Below are 18,279 nucleotides of genomic sequence, written 5' to 3'. Positions count from 1 at the left end.
CTAAAGAGCACTTTGTGTCTGTGTAATGCTTAGAGATTCCAATACTGTCTGAATGTAGAGTCTCATATCCAATTTTATATGAAATATTGTTAGGACACTTACTGCTTCCCTTCACTCGCAGGCTGCAGGACATATTTATCGAAGTAAAGACGGACCAGGCGCTCTCTCTCCTCCAGTCCTGGAAGTGCAAAGTTCACAATCTCATCTATTCGATCATTGATGGCCCAGTCAAACTGTTCTGGCTGGTTACTGGCCAGCACCAACATGAATCTGGAGAAAGAAACAGGGATCGGTTATTATATCACACCATCTAACACACATAACACAGCAACAAACCCATATATAGGAGATGCTAAAAAAAATAAACCCTCCAATATGGCAGCCATCTTCTCTTACAAACTTTTAGTAATGCCATCTCTCTCTACAGGCCATGTATGTGTGCGGTAACGGAAGAGGTATATACACCAAGGATAGCATTTAGAGTTAGCAATGTCAAACAGGGTCACCCATCCTCCACATGTTAATTGACTAAAAATAACCTGCAAATTAAACTTCCAATCAGAAATACATCATGTGGTGCTGTAGAATCATGTTTGGGGGTCTCCAATATTTGTCTGCTCTGAGGTCTCCAGTATTATTATTGTCTATTCTGAGAGATTCTCAATTATTATGGTTGTCTTCTCTGAGGTCTCCAGTATTATTATCTGCTCTGGGGTCTCCACTATTATTGTCTGCAGAATTTTTATTACTTATATATTTGTTTAGTCAGAAACGGTACATTTTATCATGACTCCACAGCCCTGCAACTTTCACACTCTATGAGCGTATTGTAGATAGCGGAGGCGTAGTGATCTACAATATCCAACACTTCTATAGCATTGGATGGAGCGGTAGGACCTATGCTTGACCTGCTACTTCATTCTATTAGAGAGAACGGACCCTCATTCTTGGAATCGGTGACAATAACACTTGGTATAATCATTTTAAAGATAAACAATCGTCAATTTCTGATACCATCCCATTAAATGAAGAAATACAAGTTATTTAACGTGTGGTCACTCACTTGTTACTCTGCTCTCCAGTCCTGTAGAGAAAAGCATTTAGTGTCGCTCGTAGATCTTCACTGATTTTCTCCTGTAAAATTAAACAGAGGAGGCGGCGGTCCAATCACATCTGTCTTTATTAAACAGTGACACCTGCCTTGTAAAACGGCTAGAGTTAAAGTACGTGGAATCCTGCCTTTGGGGGTGTGGAGGGGTGATGCAGCTGCTAATTGTGCGGCCGTAGCAAGGGCCCCCATACGTTTGTCTGCATGGGGCCTAAGTCTTACAACTGCCCAGTAGGTGCGCGGTGATGGCAGAATAAGCTAAATTAGATCAGAAGAAGCAAAAACTGGTATTTCTAAACATTTATGTGCGATTTTTTTGGAGTACAGGGAAAGATGAAATAGGTAAAGGATCACTCTGTGCAAAATTAACCCCTATAAACAAAAGCTAAGGGGCGACACAGGGGTTCATATTTTACATAGAATCCCTGGATTCCCTCCGATTACTAGAACAAAACTACAGCCGCCATAGTTAGAGGGACATTCCAACCATAGGCGTTATACTTCTCTGACAACCCCTATAAGGAGAGTAGATGCGCCCTTACCCCCATTCCCTCCTTGAGCGCAGTTATTTCTGGAATAACACAGTTTGTCGCAGTCATCTGTACACACCATGACTACAGTACAGAGAATACAAGAGTACCAATGCGATAAAAGAAAGTAGTCAGAGAAAAAAAATTTCAAATTTTGAAGCCCAATAAAGGATTTTAAAGTCCTTGAACCGATGAGGAGGAGCACAGGATGGGAACACCGCCTGAAGATGTCCTTTTGCCAATAATGATTTAAAAGGAGAAATATAAATCTGCATGTGGAGTCACTTAATTAAGGGAGAGGCGGTCAGCTGCCGGCACAAAGCCACCGCGTACTTACCAGAGCAAATTAATTAGACCTTACAACTCCGGTGCGTGGACTGCTGACAGGGCAATAATACCATCAGAGTCTTCTACAGCATAGTCACCTACTGACAGGACTGTGACCGGTCATACCATAGGGAATAGAAACGTCTTCTATCCTACCTGGATTGGTGGAGGGCTGGCTTCGCGGACCCCAACTGATCACGAGAACAGGGGGTTACACTAATATAAACTGATGCTCAGCACAGTGCATATATGTGGCAAATATTTTAAGGTATAGGACTTTGTTATACCCAAGAGCTGGTGGACTAGCCTTGTGTGTACACACCAAGTACAGCTGCCCGCCTCATCCAAAGTGTGAGGTAGAAGACTCATCAGAAGAATACCCCCAATAGTAGAGGCTGTAGGATCATATGACAATAATGCTTATCCTTATAAAACAAGTTTGGCTTGAATCTGACATAAGGACAACTGCTCTTGTTCACTGATGTCTATGGGATAGTTTTATAGGGAATCTGTCATAAGTGTTGCCCATTCAGAGCTGCAGACAGAGTTATTTATTAGGCCTGGAGAAATGTGTAAGCATACCTTTGTGTGGACCATTAGTAGTAACATAACAGTAAAAAATGCAGCTATATTCCAGGATTTTACCTGAACGTAGAACACTATGATGCACTGAAGCGAGAGATCTCTTCAGTGTAATGCTGAATGTTCTTCCTCACTCCTGTTGCGGCTTCCGTTTGCATACTACAGCAGTTAACATTGAAGAGATCTCAAGCACTACAGTACAAAGAGTCTTCCATGTCGAGCTACAATCTTGTAATATTAATGCAGTCCTGCTGCTACTAACACAAAAAACAAAGGATCTGAAGTAGGTGAGCAGAAGTGTAAATGGTGATCCCTATGTTAAATATAGATAGACATCATCATGAATTATCTTGTGATAGTGAAGTGATGGCTGCAGAGAAATCTCAGATGCCCACCAATGCTGTATTCTCGGAAAACAGCACTAAAACGGCGGTCTACATTTGTGCAACCTGGCAAAACAGGTGAATAGTGTAACCAAAAGAAAAGCGGGCCTCATGCTCTATGATTTGAGTACCTTCCGGAACACATCCTGTAAATTCTATATTGTGGTCCACATAAAAATGCGTCTACCATTATCTTTCTACACATTTTTAATTACGGGCACCACCTCTCACTAGTCGAAAGTAATATATTATCGCAACACAACTTAGCTGCAAACCATATCACTACCGCCAAGAGACTTTAGAGCCATCGCAAAAGCTGGTCCCCTAGTATCACTCGCACCATTATATCCAAAGCCAATAGAATAGATAAGGAAGGACACATCTGTAACATGCAGCTTTATATGAGGCTTTCACTTTGTGTGGGCAGTGTTAGCATAGATGGCAAAGTGATTACTTACAGTGGACCTTTTCCGCAAGAAAGCGTCGGCTTCATCCACGAACAACAAGAGGCTGAATAATAAGAGAATAAATACCATTACATAAATCCAATGAAAAAGAATCCGTTTTTTAATGTAAAAGATGTATGAGGGTGCATTGGTAACACAACAAGGACAAGAAGATCATTCACTTTCACTGACCGAATTGGTTTCAGCACTTTGTAACAAATCATTTTATTGTGCAGTGGTCATGAAAAGTACTGTAGCTGTACATGTGTTCATCATGGCCACTAGACCACATCACCTTTTAATCAGCAGATCAGAGGGTGGCAGGGATTAGTAAACAGACACCCATTGACCCAATATAGACAACCTATCCCAAGTCCGTTTTTAATGGAAATTTCAAGCAAATATTTCTATTTTACTTAGATAATTGCTCATTACTCACCCTCTCTTGCTGGTGTTTGCCCAGTCAAAAACTTTATGCATTGCAGTAACTCCATCCCGCCCCATGGGGGCGACATCACCACCAGTCATGATGGCATAATCCATGCCGGAATGCATGGCCAATTTCTGAGGAAAAACACGAAAACAAATCAATCAATTAGACTTTAATTAAAACTCCAACAAGCACAGGGAGGCCAAACTATATGGACATCTCGTGGCCAGTAACACACGGTACATCCCTGACAGTGGAGTGAGGTTTTTGATCTTGAAAGCCATTCATTTCTCATTGCTGCCTCCATCAATGATCTTGTTAAACATCCTCTAATGCTCACAAGGGAGCGATGCCATATATCTTTCTTTTGGGAAAAGGGAGGGTGGACTATTAATCCCATCAAGTAATGTGCTGTGTGTGCGTGTCACATAAATATTGCCCATCTCTCAATTAGGGAGACGACCAACATTGGGTTTAAACATGGCTCAGCATTGTCAGCCCACAAATCAATAGCGGCAGCTTCTGGATTACACAGACACAACACAGTAAAATGATCAGGGCAAAGCATTAGCGGTGCGAGGGAGGCGCAGACAGCCGAAAACCACATGGGCCCCGTCTCCTTATTAACTCCTCGCTGTGCAGACAATTACACTACATTCTTATATAATCTGGTTACTTGAAAACCTCAATGTTTCTGTTAATTCTGAACCACTTTCTACATGAATGATTTTCTGTCCAAGTCTAGATCAGAGAGCAATTTGGACTCGACACGGACACATTAAAGTCTATCCCATAGAAGTCTAAAAGCTGGGCTATACTTTTCTACCATCTCGCCCATATGTAACCAAGGCAGAGTATACATGATTTTTTTTCAAAGATTAACAAAAGCATAAGTTATTATGAGATCCATCTGCTCAGACGTGTGGCCTGGGGTGAGATGGGATGCGCCCTTACACAAGTTAAGCCAGTTCCCCTAAAATCTAACGTATATGATTGTGTTTAGCAGCAATAATAAAATAGCCTGTCATTTCTGTACAAATAGTACAAAATCCCTATTAGAGGGGATATATGGTCCATTAAGGAACTTTATCTTCTAACCAGGCTACATTACAGTATGTAATGCTTCATTTCTGCCTGTGTCGGTGCTGCAGCGATATTGAAAACTTGGTGTATGGCACCTCGCCATTATATAGAAAGTGACTGTTCTTATCGTTAGTTTGGACAACAGTCAGGGGACATTGAGTTATACAGGAGGTTTGACCTTTTTAGGGGCAACTCCATATAACAATGCAACATTTTTTTATTTTTTTTAATTTTGATTCCTCTCTACTGCTCAGACTTTGTTGCTTAGCAACAACGCCATCTAAGAACATGTTGCCACAGATTCTCAGCTTCGCTTTAATGTGGTAGTTAGTGCAAGTAGGAATGTGATGGGCCACCAATCTTCTTCCACACAAAGAGTCATCTTCAGATCTTGCCTCAACATTAAAGGGGTTGCATCAAGTTTTATTGACAGTGAGGGTCTGACTGAAGAGATCTCAACCCATCACAATACAGGGCTCCCGTTCTTACTAATTGATGGAGCAGCAGGCTGAGCATGAATCCTGCCGCTCCATTCAATACTATGGGAGTGATGGAAACTGTCCAGCACAGTCAGCATTTTGCACTCATTTACTGTCTATGGGGGAGATTTATCATCAAGTTTCTGAGGTAAAACTAGTCTAGTTGCCCATTGAAACCAATCAGCTCAGCTTTCATTTTATAAACATCTGTGGGAAAATGAAAGCTGAGCTCTGATTGGTTCCCATTGGCAACTAGAGCAGTTCTTCTCCAAGAGACTTATGATAAATCTCCCCCTCTGTGCCTGTCTAATACACAGTTCAACTTTAATCCAATTGTGTCACGGCGTAACATGTAATCGTCTGCCTATAAACGCTTTACCTTGGCAAAAAGTGTCTTGCCTGTCCCTGGAGGACCGTACATTAAAATATTTCTGTAGAGACCCTTGTTCTGTTTCGTGTTCCTCGTAGCAATTGCGATATCTCTTACTCGTTCTTCCAGTTTCGGCTGCAACACAGAGAAATAGATCATTCCACACCCCATAGAAGTAGCACATGACAAAGAGGACCGCTGCCTATCTTTATGGTTCAATCGATAGTAGTCACAGACCACTTCAAAAGATAAACGCCACTTTGTTTTATGGCAGGGCTTCCATAGACGGGCTTAAAGGGGAGGGGGGGCTCACTCATCCAATTAATGAGTTTAGTACATAAAACTAGGATGACCTTACAGAGTACAAGCAATGATCGGGGATGACTAAATAGAGGATGGGACACAAGAGAATAACGGCTCATTACTAGCTACTTCTGGGATGGAGGTTATAGGTTATAGCATTGCACATGATCTGTATGGTTAGGACACTGGAATTTGAAGAGAGAATTATAGGAGCACACTGGTTGTCAAATCACCCCACAAGTTAAAGAAGCATTGTGTAGGACACATTACATTGGTTTCCCATTGGTGAGGTTTGTAATACTTGAATAATAAATGAGTAAGGGTTCTATTGAGTCGGACCCAGTCAGGTATTAAGCATGTTAAAAACTGTGTACTGTGCACTTCACAACAAAGGATGTAACCAAATCTAACATTTCCTCTAAGAAATGTGCATAGGAAAGGCGGACAAGGAGAGAAGAGAAAGCGCTGATAGAGTATTTTGCGGAGAAAAAGACGCAGATTTTGGAGAGGTGGTCAGAATAAGGCTCACCAGAGAGAGTTGTGCTAGTACCAGGCACAAAACTAGTAGGAAGCTAAAGTAGGGTATCATACGGTGCTGCATCTGGATCAAGTGCATTGGGCGATCGATAGGGTGGTTGTCACTGCAGTGCACATTGGTAGGCAAAGTAATTTGGGATAATCTTCACAAAAGACTTTTCATTGGTGTCTCGGTTACACATCGCGTTTCAGAATTTCTAAGGACAGCTCTGGCAGACTAAGGAACCCCCGAGCTCACAGTCTCCTCTCACTTGAAAAAGGAATCCCTAGAGATTCTGAAACGCGTTGTGTAACCGAGACACCAATGAAAAGTCTTTTGTGAAGTTTAACCCAAATTACTTTGACCACCAGTGTGCGCCGCAGTGACAACCACCCTATCACCCTCTAAGAAATGTGGTGATCCCAAACAAAACTTAAGGCGTGTTCACAGTTCTGCAAAATTTGTACAATATCTTTGCTTGCTGCCATTCAATAGGAAGCTTGTCCAGTTGATAGAAATCTGTCCCTGGTCACACAGGTGCATGGCTTGTTATATTAGGAAGTAATTATCCAGGGACAGATTTCTATCTGCTGGAAGTAAACATAGAAGCTTTCTATATAATGACAGCAAGCAGAGATCTAGAAAACCGTGAGGAAGTGATACAGAAAGTTTATTGGAAACTTGTCTAACTTTTCATAATTCAAACAAAATGTATTTGTTGAAAGAGAACACCCATTTTATCCGTATTATCCACGGCTCAATATGCCGCATATACTTACACTAAGAACAACTCCTTCTAAGGCATCCTGGATTTTGCTAAAAATGCGCTTGGTGACCTATTGGTAAAAAAAATAAAAAATAAAAAAGTTCAATATCTTAATTTCTTAAAAACACAGAATTTTTAAAACAAAAATGGATGTTTAGCCCAAAAATAACATGACATCAAGCTCCTCATTATTTTCATCCTTACCTTCACAGGATGCTTGACCGCCTCCACCACTGTAATACGGGATGTGTCTCTAACCAATGAAGGCTTTCCAAGGCGTGCTTCGATGTAACGTCCGGCGACACCAGTGGCGTTCTTGGCAGAGTAAACACCTAACGCAAGTAGTGTCAATCCGGCTGCCTACAGGAAGGAGGACATCAGATGGCTCAGGCATACAGCAGATACAACCATTTCATCAGAACAACTTGGTACTGCGGCTAAGCCTGATATGAGGAATAGACGAGGCCTGTGAAGCGGTGTTTTCTGGAGCACCATGATCACTTCAAGCTACCGACACAGGCAGGCATGGGGTGCTGGTTCCCCTGCCAATCTTAACTTGATTACCAAAAAAAAAAAAAAAAAAAAAAAAAGGAATCCTACCTTGTCTGCGACTTTTATTCAATTATGCATCCTAAAATAGGTCATCAATATCAGATAAGTGGGTGCTTGACTAATGGCACTCACATGATTAAAGGGTGCAGCACAACAGAGTTCAAAGGTCGGTTGCACACAATTGTGCTTGGTCTGTGAAAAACGCACCACGCGCTGGCCGGATTTCACGGAACAATCACAGTGCAGTGGATGGGACTCTGTGAATTATAGTGAAATGTAATGGATGGAGTTCCTTTTCCCCTGCAAAACAGCAATGTGATCTGTAATCACGATTTTCACGGATAGAGCACAGTCATGTGCCATCATGGGAGGCAGAATGCTTATTTTAGTGGGAATTCAATTCATTCCGAACATGTCAGGTAAGGCGACAGGTCTTAATTTATGAAAACAACACATAATGCACAATCCAGGCAATATCATGTGGAGCCCTACAAATAAGGGGCCAAAGCAGACACCTGCGGGTACACCACACAGACCAGACGCAGCATTCGCTAGAGTTAACCGATTAAATTTTGATCACGACTATATATTTTTCTTCAGAGACAGAAGACAAATAGGCCACTTTCCTTATGACAGAAGCTCGCCATCTCTGCTTGGCAAGCGGCAATCATCCTACACTCATCGGGAAAAATCAGACGCGAGGGCGAATCTGACAGCTCCTATTAGGCAAGTGTCACAGCAGCCAAAAGAACGGATGCATAGCATCGCTGATAAACTACAATATCCCCCCGGGAGCAGAGTAAATCACCAGCCACTGGCATGACGAGAGGTCACAAGCGCCAACAGACACCTGGGTGACAGGAGATTCACAAATAGTAACCTATACAAATGGTTGCCGTAATTCACACTCCAAGGAGAGGAGGCCAACAAGGGTCATAGCTGATGCCAATGCCACAGAAGAGGTGGCAGACTCCAAAGTCACTAAGAGATCTACATAGGAGTGGTCTCACAAAAATGATGAATGCCGCTCTATGCCATGGTTAGAATTCACATAAAATCTAACAATAGCAGTATAGTGTTCAACATCACCATCTGTAAATAAAATTCAGGATGTGGCAGGGGAGGATGGAGGAAACTTTAATTTGGGTAAAAAAAAACATCTGTTTTTAAGAAAATCCCATCCGATGATCTGTCTAGGTGTCTGCATTTTAGCAATGTGTGAAACAAATGGCGATATCATCCTTGTATCACCATGGTAACAGCGGGCAGAACCTCCGACATAGAATATTTATAAGGACTACGTATTGATTATGGCAGAACCTTCACTAAATGTAACCTGTGTATTGGTACATCACTTCAGTAACATGACTCCCAGTTGTGAAGATTATATTTCACATGGGACTGAATAGGATATAGATTGTACACAGAATATTAACTTAAGGGGTCACTTTACTATCAATCACTTTGTCTTAAAGGGATTGTACTCATGAGCAGCGTGGATTCCTCATGCATACCCTGGCCAGGGAAACGCCTTACATACTGTAGCTAAAACATTAAATAAAAAGTGACACTTTTTACAATAAATTTGGTTTATTTTCTATATCCTCAGCTTTAAAACAGATAAATATCATTGCAGATTATTTTCTTCTATTTATGTCCGTGATTATGCAGTAACAGCACCTAGTGATATGCTTAACAGCACCTCATGGACATAGGCAGCTGTGACATCATCTATTGTCAGTAGTGATGTAATGATGGGTCAGTGTTATCTATATAGAGGACATTGTACAGGGAGGGGGAGGAGATAAGCTGTGACATCATCTATTGTCAGTAGTGATGTAATGATGGGTCAGTTATCTATGCAGAGGTCATTGTACAGGGAGGGGAAGGAGATAAGCTGTGACATCATCTATTGTCAGTAGTGATGGGTCAGTTATCTATGCAGAGGTCATTGTACAGGGAGGGAGAGGAGATAAGCTGTGACATCTATTGTCAGTAGCGATGGCAAACGTTACACTTGTACATTCTGGAAAAGTGTTTTCTATTGCAATAATGTCTAAATGGGGCGACCTCTGCACAGAATAGAAAGTTGGTCTATTATTAGGCCTACTGGTCAGAGTAAAAATAGTACTATAGTATATAGGTTAAAAACTGGGTCAAAAAATAGATAATTTCCTGGAGACAACTTTCCATTTATGGGAAACTCCTCCTAAACCATGCAGCTGGTTGAGTGTATAGAGAATAAAGAATTATCCATTATATAATTTTATTCCATATTTGCCAACATTCATTTACTTATTTGGACAACTACATTTTTACTTTATAGATCCATCCCATGAGTGTAAAGAAAACCCATATTGAGCGAGACCACCCCACAGGCTGCGTTCACAAATGGACATTACATTGCGTTTTGAAACACATTACAACAACTGAGGAGAGGAGCTTTGCCGAATGACATACCTGTTGATATTTGTGTTTACAAAACACAAATATTAACACAAGATCAACGCATGTGTTAAATCATTGTGTTAACACCAATGTAATTGGGCAAAGGTTCTGTTATATTGTGTTTCAAAACGCAATGTCAACACCATGTGTTTCACTATAAACACTCTACAGATCATCTAAACCAAAATTCTACAATGATATCCATTTCATTTGGCAGCTATTTTGCAAAAAGGAGGTGGAGCCATATTAGTATTCTCATTTAGCATGGCTAGTGCACATAACAACTGCATATTTAGGTGCCTATATAACAATACACAGGTTATAGACATTACATTCCCAAAAAGAGACCAGAATCAAAGTATCGATTGTCATGAAATGACTAGCTGAAAACCATTTAATGTAAACCCACACACTATAGGTCTATGAGGTTGCACTGAATCATCACTGCCTCTTCCGGAACTATGGAGGTTAAATGAGGCCCCTTCTGTGCCTTGCTCAAAACCAAATGACTTTTCAGACCTTGTTAAGACTCATTAGAGCAGTGATGGAAGACCACAGGTAATGCAATTCTCATCATTAGTAATGGCTCAGTAGTCCCTGTGGTCCCGTATGTAGCCTGCCCAGTCTGGGTCCAGGTACACAGCACTCATAGGCAAAGGACAACGTTGTATGCTATAGGACAACATTATCAGTATTAATCAGGGCTTGTATGCCCGTTTATAGATGTACAAAGTGAACTGCTAGTAATTGCGATTATTTCCCCCTTCGTGCCATCTCCACTGCGGCGTAAAAGGGGGCACTGCTAGTGCCGTAGGGCATTTGTGTCCGACTAGCTATATCCTGCGAATATTCAGGCCCTAAAGTTTGCAGGCTATACAGAAGTTCTACACCAGGCCTGTCCGCTGGCGAAGCCACTCGCCACATTTGTCAGGAGACAGGGAATGGCGCTGGCATAAGATAAATTTCCCCCAAGCAGTCCCTTCACCGCAGAATAGCACTGCTAAAGTGCTAACTCCTCATTACAAAGTAATGTGAGACAGCCCCAAGGTTACATCCATATGAGGCCGGCGGCACACGTGGCGTTTTGAACCCATTTTCCGGACGTTTTTAAGCTGTCCATTAAAAACGCATGCATTTTTGAAAACGCATCCGTTTTAAGATAATTGGTCAAACCGGTCAAAAACAGATGCGTTTTAAAAAATGCATGCGTTTTTAATAGATAGCTTAAAAACGGCCCAAAACGGGTTCAAAACGCCACGTGTGCCGCCAGCCTGAACGGTGTGAATTTGTTTTCTTGGGGAAGGAGAAATGCACAAATTTATGTAAGGGTAGCCTAATGTTTATGAACCCAACGTGAAGTCCCACTTAAAGGGACATTCCTCTCAGAAGTAAAGCCAGTGAGGCAGGATACTTCAGAAACTGGGAGGAGTCTAGAATTCATTCTTTGTAACTTAGATTCCACTTCCTGAGTTGATCCTCTGCAGAAACTTTTTAAGACATCTTGGAGTTACAGACGAAAGAACTGCACCAGTTTCAATCGAATATTAGTAAAGCTAGTCTCTTTGGTACAACTCGGAAGAAGTGAGATTTTAATATGTCAAGCCCACCAATGCTATGGGGTCAAGTTAGGTGGTGCGCATCCATAGCCTCATGCATGCGCTCTCCATTCACAACCCCCTATAGAAAGGGAGCACCTGTGCGCTGGCAACATGACGACCAATTATCTCCATTCGCTTCAATCAAAAGAATTTCCACTTCGATCACTGGCTGGAGAATTGCATTTTGCTTTGTCGAGCCGTTTCTTTTTTAAGCTCATGCAGGGGGCCGGGAAGGAGCGGAGCTTTTATCCCGCATCTGACATCTGTGCATGCATTAGGAAACAGACAATTACATGCTCATCAAATCGAACTCCACGTCCTCTTTGCTTTGGAAGGTTCTCCATTAACGGAATGAGCTGCAGGGGAACTGCGGGAATTAAACTCACTTTTCAAAGCAGCGCTGAGCGTTCAGAGCCCCGGTTTATTTGGGACTGAGATCTATATTGTTTGGCTGATGAGAAGCAAGGGCAAAACTAACAATACAAATGGCTTTGATGGTCCATTGACTAAGGTGCAGTACAGGCGGCTCTGCTGTGTTATACCTTCATTTATCAGCCTCTAAGGCCAGATCTGCCTTACCCTAGGTGAACTTACCGCTACGGTCTTAGGAAATACCATTTTTAACAATTAACTGAAATAATGCATCGCACTTGGCCAGTCACGGGGAGAAAATGCCCCAAAAGGTAAATTCTAACCATCAAAAAGTAGCAGAATAGTTAGAGGGGGCTGGGGTAAAAAAAACAAAAAAACCAAAAACAAATACCCCACATACATTGCCCACTTAGGTCAGAGGTTAATGGGGTCAGGGGTCCACGAAGAAGAGACCTTCCGACCCTTTTCCAGGAACATCACTTCCTGTCTGAGACCTCCGATTGGATGAAGAGGGCCTCTTGACCCCTGAAGCTTTGGTTGGGAGCAGGGCCTATAATGGGAAGTTGTAGTAGGGATAAGCATGTTTTTTTTCCTTACCCCAGCACATTTTCCATCGTCATGGAAATCTACCATCAAAGTCCAGGGAAAATTACTCATGGATCCAGGCACAGTGACTGTGGTAATCTTTTTATATTTGTTATCCATGGCCTCCGTCCTTCTACAATCGACTTTTAAAATTAAGCTAAAGAAGCAGAAGGGCTTTGGGGGTGTCACTAGAGCCCCTCTGTGCTGTAGCTTCACAGGTTGTTACACTGTACAGGGGCACGTCCCCCCTCTCGGTCAACTGTGTGAGATTACAGCAGGCAGAGAGAGGGGCGACAGTGTAAAAACCTGGAGGGGCTCTGATAAAGCAATTATCATTAGCATAATTTAAAAAGTTAATTTTGGAAGGAAGGAGGCCATGGATAACAAATGACTCTAACTTAGGGAAACGCCACCAAGAGTTGTCATTGGGACACAACAAAAATAAATAATTATAATAATAATAATAAAACTCCTAGTGAAACAAAAGATGTGACTGACAAGTTCCAATATATATAAATCAGTAATAGGTATTAGTCCCACTAGTATGGGACTCTACTAATACCTTGTACAGTCCAACCTGCCTACTACAATAGCTAAACTAGCATTGCTTGTTATGGGCAAACGTTCTGACACTACATTATTGCTGCAGTTTATAAAAAGATACAGATAACAGATAAAATTGTGATATTTCAGAAAAAAATACTGCACAAAAAAAAAAATAAAAAAATGTATGACTGTATAAATGCATATATCTTTCTTATGAGTTTGGTTTTGTATTGATGCCAATAGAGTAGATGGAGCACAATGAGCCCAGGGCACAATGATACTGAAGCAGAGCTCTGCATTGCACTACAGACGCATTCAGCTCAGCAACACAGAGATCCGCCATGTTTACCAGCAAATCCCTAACCGCAGAAGGCTGCTACCTGCAGATAAGAGCCAGGACCCAACTCTGCAGCACCATCTCCTGGCCGAGAGAGGACACTGCGGGGGAATGCTTTTAGGAATAAAAAGCATCAACTAAAAAAAAACCTGGTGCAGTAAACACTTATAGCAAATCTACCATCAAAATCAAGAATTGTAAACCAGGCTCATAAATACAGGCACCGTGACTGTTGGGATCTTCTTATATGTATTACGCATGGCCTCCTTCCTTCTAAAATTAACTATTAAAACTATGCTACAAAGCCAGAAGGGCTCTGGGTGGTGTTACCATAGCACCACAGTGCATCACATTTACAAGCTGTTAGACCGTCTCCTTCCACCTACAATGTAATCTGACTGCAGCAGAAGAAGTGTCAGCACACAGCTGGATGGGAGAAATGCTCCTGCACAGTACAACTGCCTGTGAAACTGCGGCACTGAGGGGCTCTGATAACACCCCCAGAGCCCTTCAGGCCAATTGTAGAAGGAAGAAGGCAATGGATAACAAATTTAAGAAGAGTATGCGGCCTGGATCTATGAGTAAGTGTCCCTGGTTTATCATGGCTGATTTCCTTTAAACAATGTATAACAAATCAAGAACAAGTAGCCTCCATGTCCTAAACTGAAAGATAAACATGCAGGATACACAAAGGGGATGGATTTCTTAACATAGTTGTAAAAGTTGGTGAAAATTCTGAAAGTTACCACAATTTTTTTTTTTTTAAATCTGTGCAGACCAGAAGCATTGCTCACCTATCCAATGGTTGATAAAGGATAGATTGTGGGAATCAAACCCACCCATTGTCAATAGAGGGGACCCCTGTACTCTCTTAGCCCCAGCCACAAGACCACCTTGGCATTTCCTTATATATTCTAAATAGGCCTTATGAGGGATGTGGTCACACTAGTCAGACCTGCACTTATTGACTACCGATCCTGTAAATAGGTGCTAAAACCTGAAGAAAACCCCCTTCAAAATAAGACATATATTCTGTGTGTGTCTGTGGACAGCAATTTGCTTGGCAAATCTGCAAATACTAACCTATGTGGGAAGGTAGCGTTGGGACGGCTAATGAATTTAATTGTAAAGGGGTGCAATTAGTGTAAAAAAAAAAAAAAAAAAAAGCTAAATAAAAAACAAAACAAAACCGTGATAGACCAGGGCTTTAGTGCACCAAATAGCGCTTAACTAATTAAGCCACCGGACCATAAGGACCAGTAGGTGATTTTGTTCTTTAACACCTTAAGGACGCAAGACGATATAGATTGTTCTCATCAGCGTGCTGTTGCAGCATGAGGACTATTTATATCATCTGCGCGATCCGCAGCAGAAGACCGGTCCTGGTACCTGCTGCATATGCCCGACATGGAGATGGCTCCATGTCAGAAGGCCATTTTAGGCCGTGTCCTTAAGGTGTTAAATAGCCCTGACAGGTCAATTTTAAAGGAAACCTGTAAAAAACCAGATCTTTGAAAACTGCTATTATACAGCCGTACAACTATCCCTCAATTGTTCTTCCCCATGCCTGTAACTTTCCATAGTTAATTTGTAAAGTTGATATACAATCTAGTCATATTCCAGCTCAGCTGCGCATCCAGCTTACTGATTGACAAGGGTCTGCTTTCTCTTCAGCCGAGTATTCGGCACTGCTACGTTATGTTCCTCTCCCTCAAAAGCGAGAGAGACGTTGTCTGTGTATGACTGACTCACTGAAGAGAAATCAGCTCCCCAATTCACCCCTCCCTCAGAAATTCTCTTCAGCAAGTCACAGCCAGCGTATTTCTCATTCTTGAGGGAGAGGGAAAGAACTGGAGACGCAGCTGAGCAGTAAGGACATGAATATGCCAGATGCAGCTCAAAGAAAAGATGATGATCGGACTCACATGGGGTCATTTGCATAGACGGCGAGTCAACTTTATGAACTTTACTGGCATGGGTAAGAACAATATAGGGATAGTTGCACTGCTGTATAATAGAAATTTCTAGTTAGTGGGCTCGTTTAACCGACTGGTTTTCTTTAGGCGATATTTCTCTGCAGCCCTGACACACAGGAATAGGTTTCCTGTAAATGCCAATATAGCTCTGCTTGTACTGGTTAGATAATGGGACTGTCCTAAATACATCTCCACCTATGTATTTTGCTTGTTGACACCAGTCATTCTATCAGGTAGAGATTACACTTAAAACTACAGGGACAGAGTCATAACCATTCAGATCTAGCCATGTAAAACTATTTGGATTTTGGGTGCAGAACTTCTAGAATACTCACAGCAGCAGTCACTTTGTCCCAGTCTGATACAAAGGCCCGAAAACCTTCTCCAAACACTGTCCCTGCCGTCCTGCAGAAATAAGCAGTGTATGTTGTAACTGACAAGCAGAGAGCTACAATAAAACCATCAAGTAAACCGAGAATCCCCCCTGACATACTTGATGGACTCTAGAACAGTCTGCCGATGTTCTGCAGCTTTGAGACGTATCTGTTCCCGAATGATGTCAGCGTTCTCCCGCTCCACCTTGGCTCTCGCTCGCGCCTCTGCCTCTATTCGCAGCATTTCATTCTTGTGCCGTAACTCCATCTCATGCTCTATCGTGGCTGAAGGGAGAACACAAAGCACATTGCTGGTGACATACATATATAGCCGCATTGTAAGTGAGCCATGGTTCTATCATCTGGAGAAAGGGCTGGTGCATTGCATTGTCAGATGGTAGAAGTACTGAGGCCTTCTCTATTCTCTGGCTCAAGGCTAAAAAACAGTAGCACTCATGCCCACGCGCTGGAACTGGCTTTGCCGTTTTCGCCATTTCAAGGATCAGAGAAAAAACAAAACAAAAACACAATTGTGAGCAATAGAAGTGTAAGATGTCTTGAAAGTCCCTCCTTTACCTTTTCGCATGGCTTCCTGTTTCTGGACAGATTCCTCTTGTTTACGTAGATTCTCTTCATTGAGCATTTGCTGTAGAGAGAAAAAGAACCTTAGAGGTGCTGTCCACTTTCATCAAATAAATGATATACATTGTGTAATGAAAAGTTATACAATTTCTCAATTCTTTTTTTTTTTGTGGTCATCATATAGGAAGCTTTATTGTTTTCTTCACGTGGATAAAAATCTGTCCATAGTCATGTGATGTCACACCGGTGCACGGCTCGTTATATCCATGTTCATGTGATGTCACACCGGTGCAAGGCTCGGCCAGGAGGAACCGTGCCCAAGCCCATGGCAGTGTGCGCAGGTAGCCATCGGCACGATCGGGCTGTGACACTGACAGTCCGATCCTGTACTGTAACTGGCGTTACATATCATCAGTCCTCTGTATACAGCACTGATGCAGAGCACTGATGCCAAGCACTGGGGGGGGGGGGGGGGGGGGGATGAGAGACATGCATTTGTGCATCATCTCTGCAAGTCTCTTTAGACAAATCACTGCTACATTGTAACCATTAGATCAAGATAAAGTTCTTTCTCCTTTATTTAATACACAATTTAAAATTACTAGCATTGTGGCCAGTTTAGCACAGAAAACAGGGGGTGCAATGATTTCTTGTATAACTAGACGTCTATTAACACTATACGTCTAGGAGTTACGGTATGTATTATTACCCTTCTGCAAAACGTTAATGCGGCCCCTGCTTTTACCTCATCTGCCAGAGATTCCTGACAATAGAATGGAGGGACATGAGATTGCTCGGTCAAGATCGCTCTGTTAGGACCTTATGATATTATTAATTAATATAAGATCAAGGTCCTTGCAGGGTGATTATTCATGGACAGTTAGAGATCACATTTTATGGACAGGAATGTCCGGCTGATGAGGTAAAAGACAAGAGGCTTCACTTTACACATCAAGAAAGATGCAGAACAATTAATAGCTGTATATTGGTAAATTATCCAATATCCACCCCCCAAATGTAATAATAATTCTTTATTTATATAGCGCACACAGATTCCGCAGCACTAAAAAGAACTTGCCGAACTGGTCCCTGTCCCCAATGGGGCTCACAATCTAATCAACCTACAAATATATTTGGGAGTGTGGGAGGAAACTGGAGGACCCGGAGGAAACCCACACAAACACGTAGAGAACATACAAACTCTTTGCAAACTTACACAGCCATTACAAAAAACATGAGCGGACATTTAAGCCTTTTTTTTTTTTTTTTTTTAATTTGGCAAAGTTGCTTAATTTCTTTGAATATTTTTAATGCACTGAAAAAAAAAAAAATTATTGGCAGCGATGCACCATATATTTGTGCAACCATGGCTGTGAAGTTGCTACACAGATTTGCAGATTCTTTAGTACAGACATCAGTGCCCCCTAGTGGCCACAAGAGGAAAGTGATGATGGATTATTTTATTCAGCCAGTGTCCCAAAAGTATCTGGGAGCTAAATGCACCAAGGTCATTCTTTTTTTTTTCAAGCTGCTCTTCATTTTGTGGACGGAGGATGGCGGCGGGGGCATAATAACTAAACCCCGG

General features: G+C 42.0%; 1 protein-coding gene across 1 annotated transcript in view; it reads right to left on the bottom strand.

The window, feature by feature from the left end:
* LOC140135057 (ATPase family AAA domain-containing protein 3-B) overlaps window positions 1-18,279 on the bottom strand; it is a 38,342-nt gene that overhangs the window by 13,881 nt on the left and 6,182 nt on the right. The window contains exons 5-14 of the mRNA XM_072156052.1: window positions 16,689-16,758; window positions 16,232-16,397; window positions 16,074-16,143; window positions 7,529-7,684; window positions 7,338-7,394; window positions 5,748-5,873; window positions 3,816-3,940; window positions 3,389-3,440; window positions 1,064-1,134; window positions 103-270 (exon numbers count right to left, since the gene is read on the bottom strand). Coding sequence (XP_072012153.1) covers window positions 103-270; window positions 1,064-1,134; window positions 3,389-3,440; window positions 3,816-3,940; window positions 5,748-5,873; window positions 7,338-7,394; window positions 7,529-7,684; window positions 16,074-16,143; window positions 16,232-16,397; window positions 16,689-16,758 — 1,061 coding nt within the window. The remainder of the gene's footprint in view (window positions 1-102; window positions 271-1,063; window positions 1,135-3,388; window positions 3,441-3,815; window positions 3,941-5,747; window positions 5,874-7,337; window positions 7,395-7,528; window positions 7,685-16,073; window positions 16,144-16,231; window positions 16,398-16,688; window positions 16,759-18,279) is intronic.

Source organism: Engystomops pustulosus, chromosome 6, assembly GCF_040894005.1.
Source record: "Engystomops pustulosus chromosome 6, aEngPut4.maternal, whole genome shotgun sequence".
In the NCBI taxonomy this organism is placed as follows: domain Eukaryota; kingdom Metazoa; phylum Chordata; class Amphibia; order Anura; family Leptodactylidae; genus Engystomops; species Engystomops pustulosus.
The sequence above is the reverse complement of the archived record's forward strand: the minus strand, read 5'-3'. Positions and strand labels throughout refer to the sequence as shown.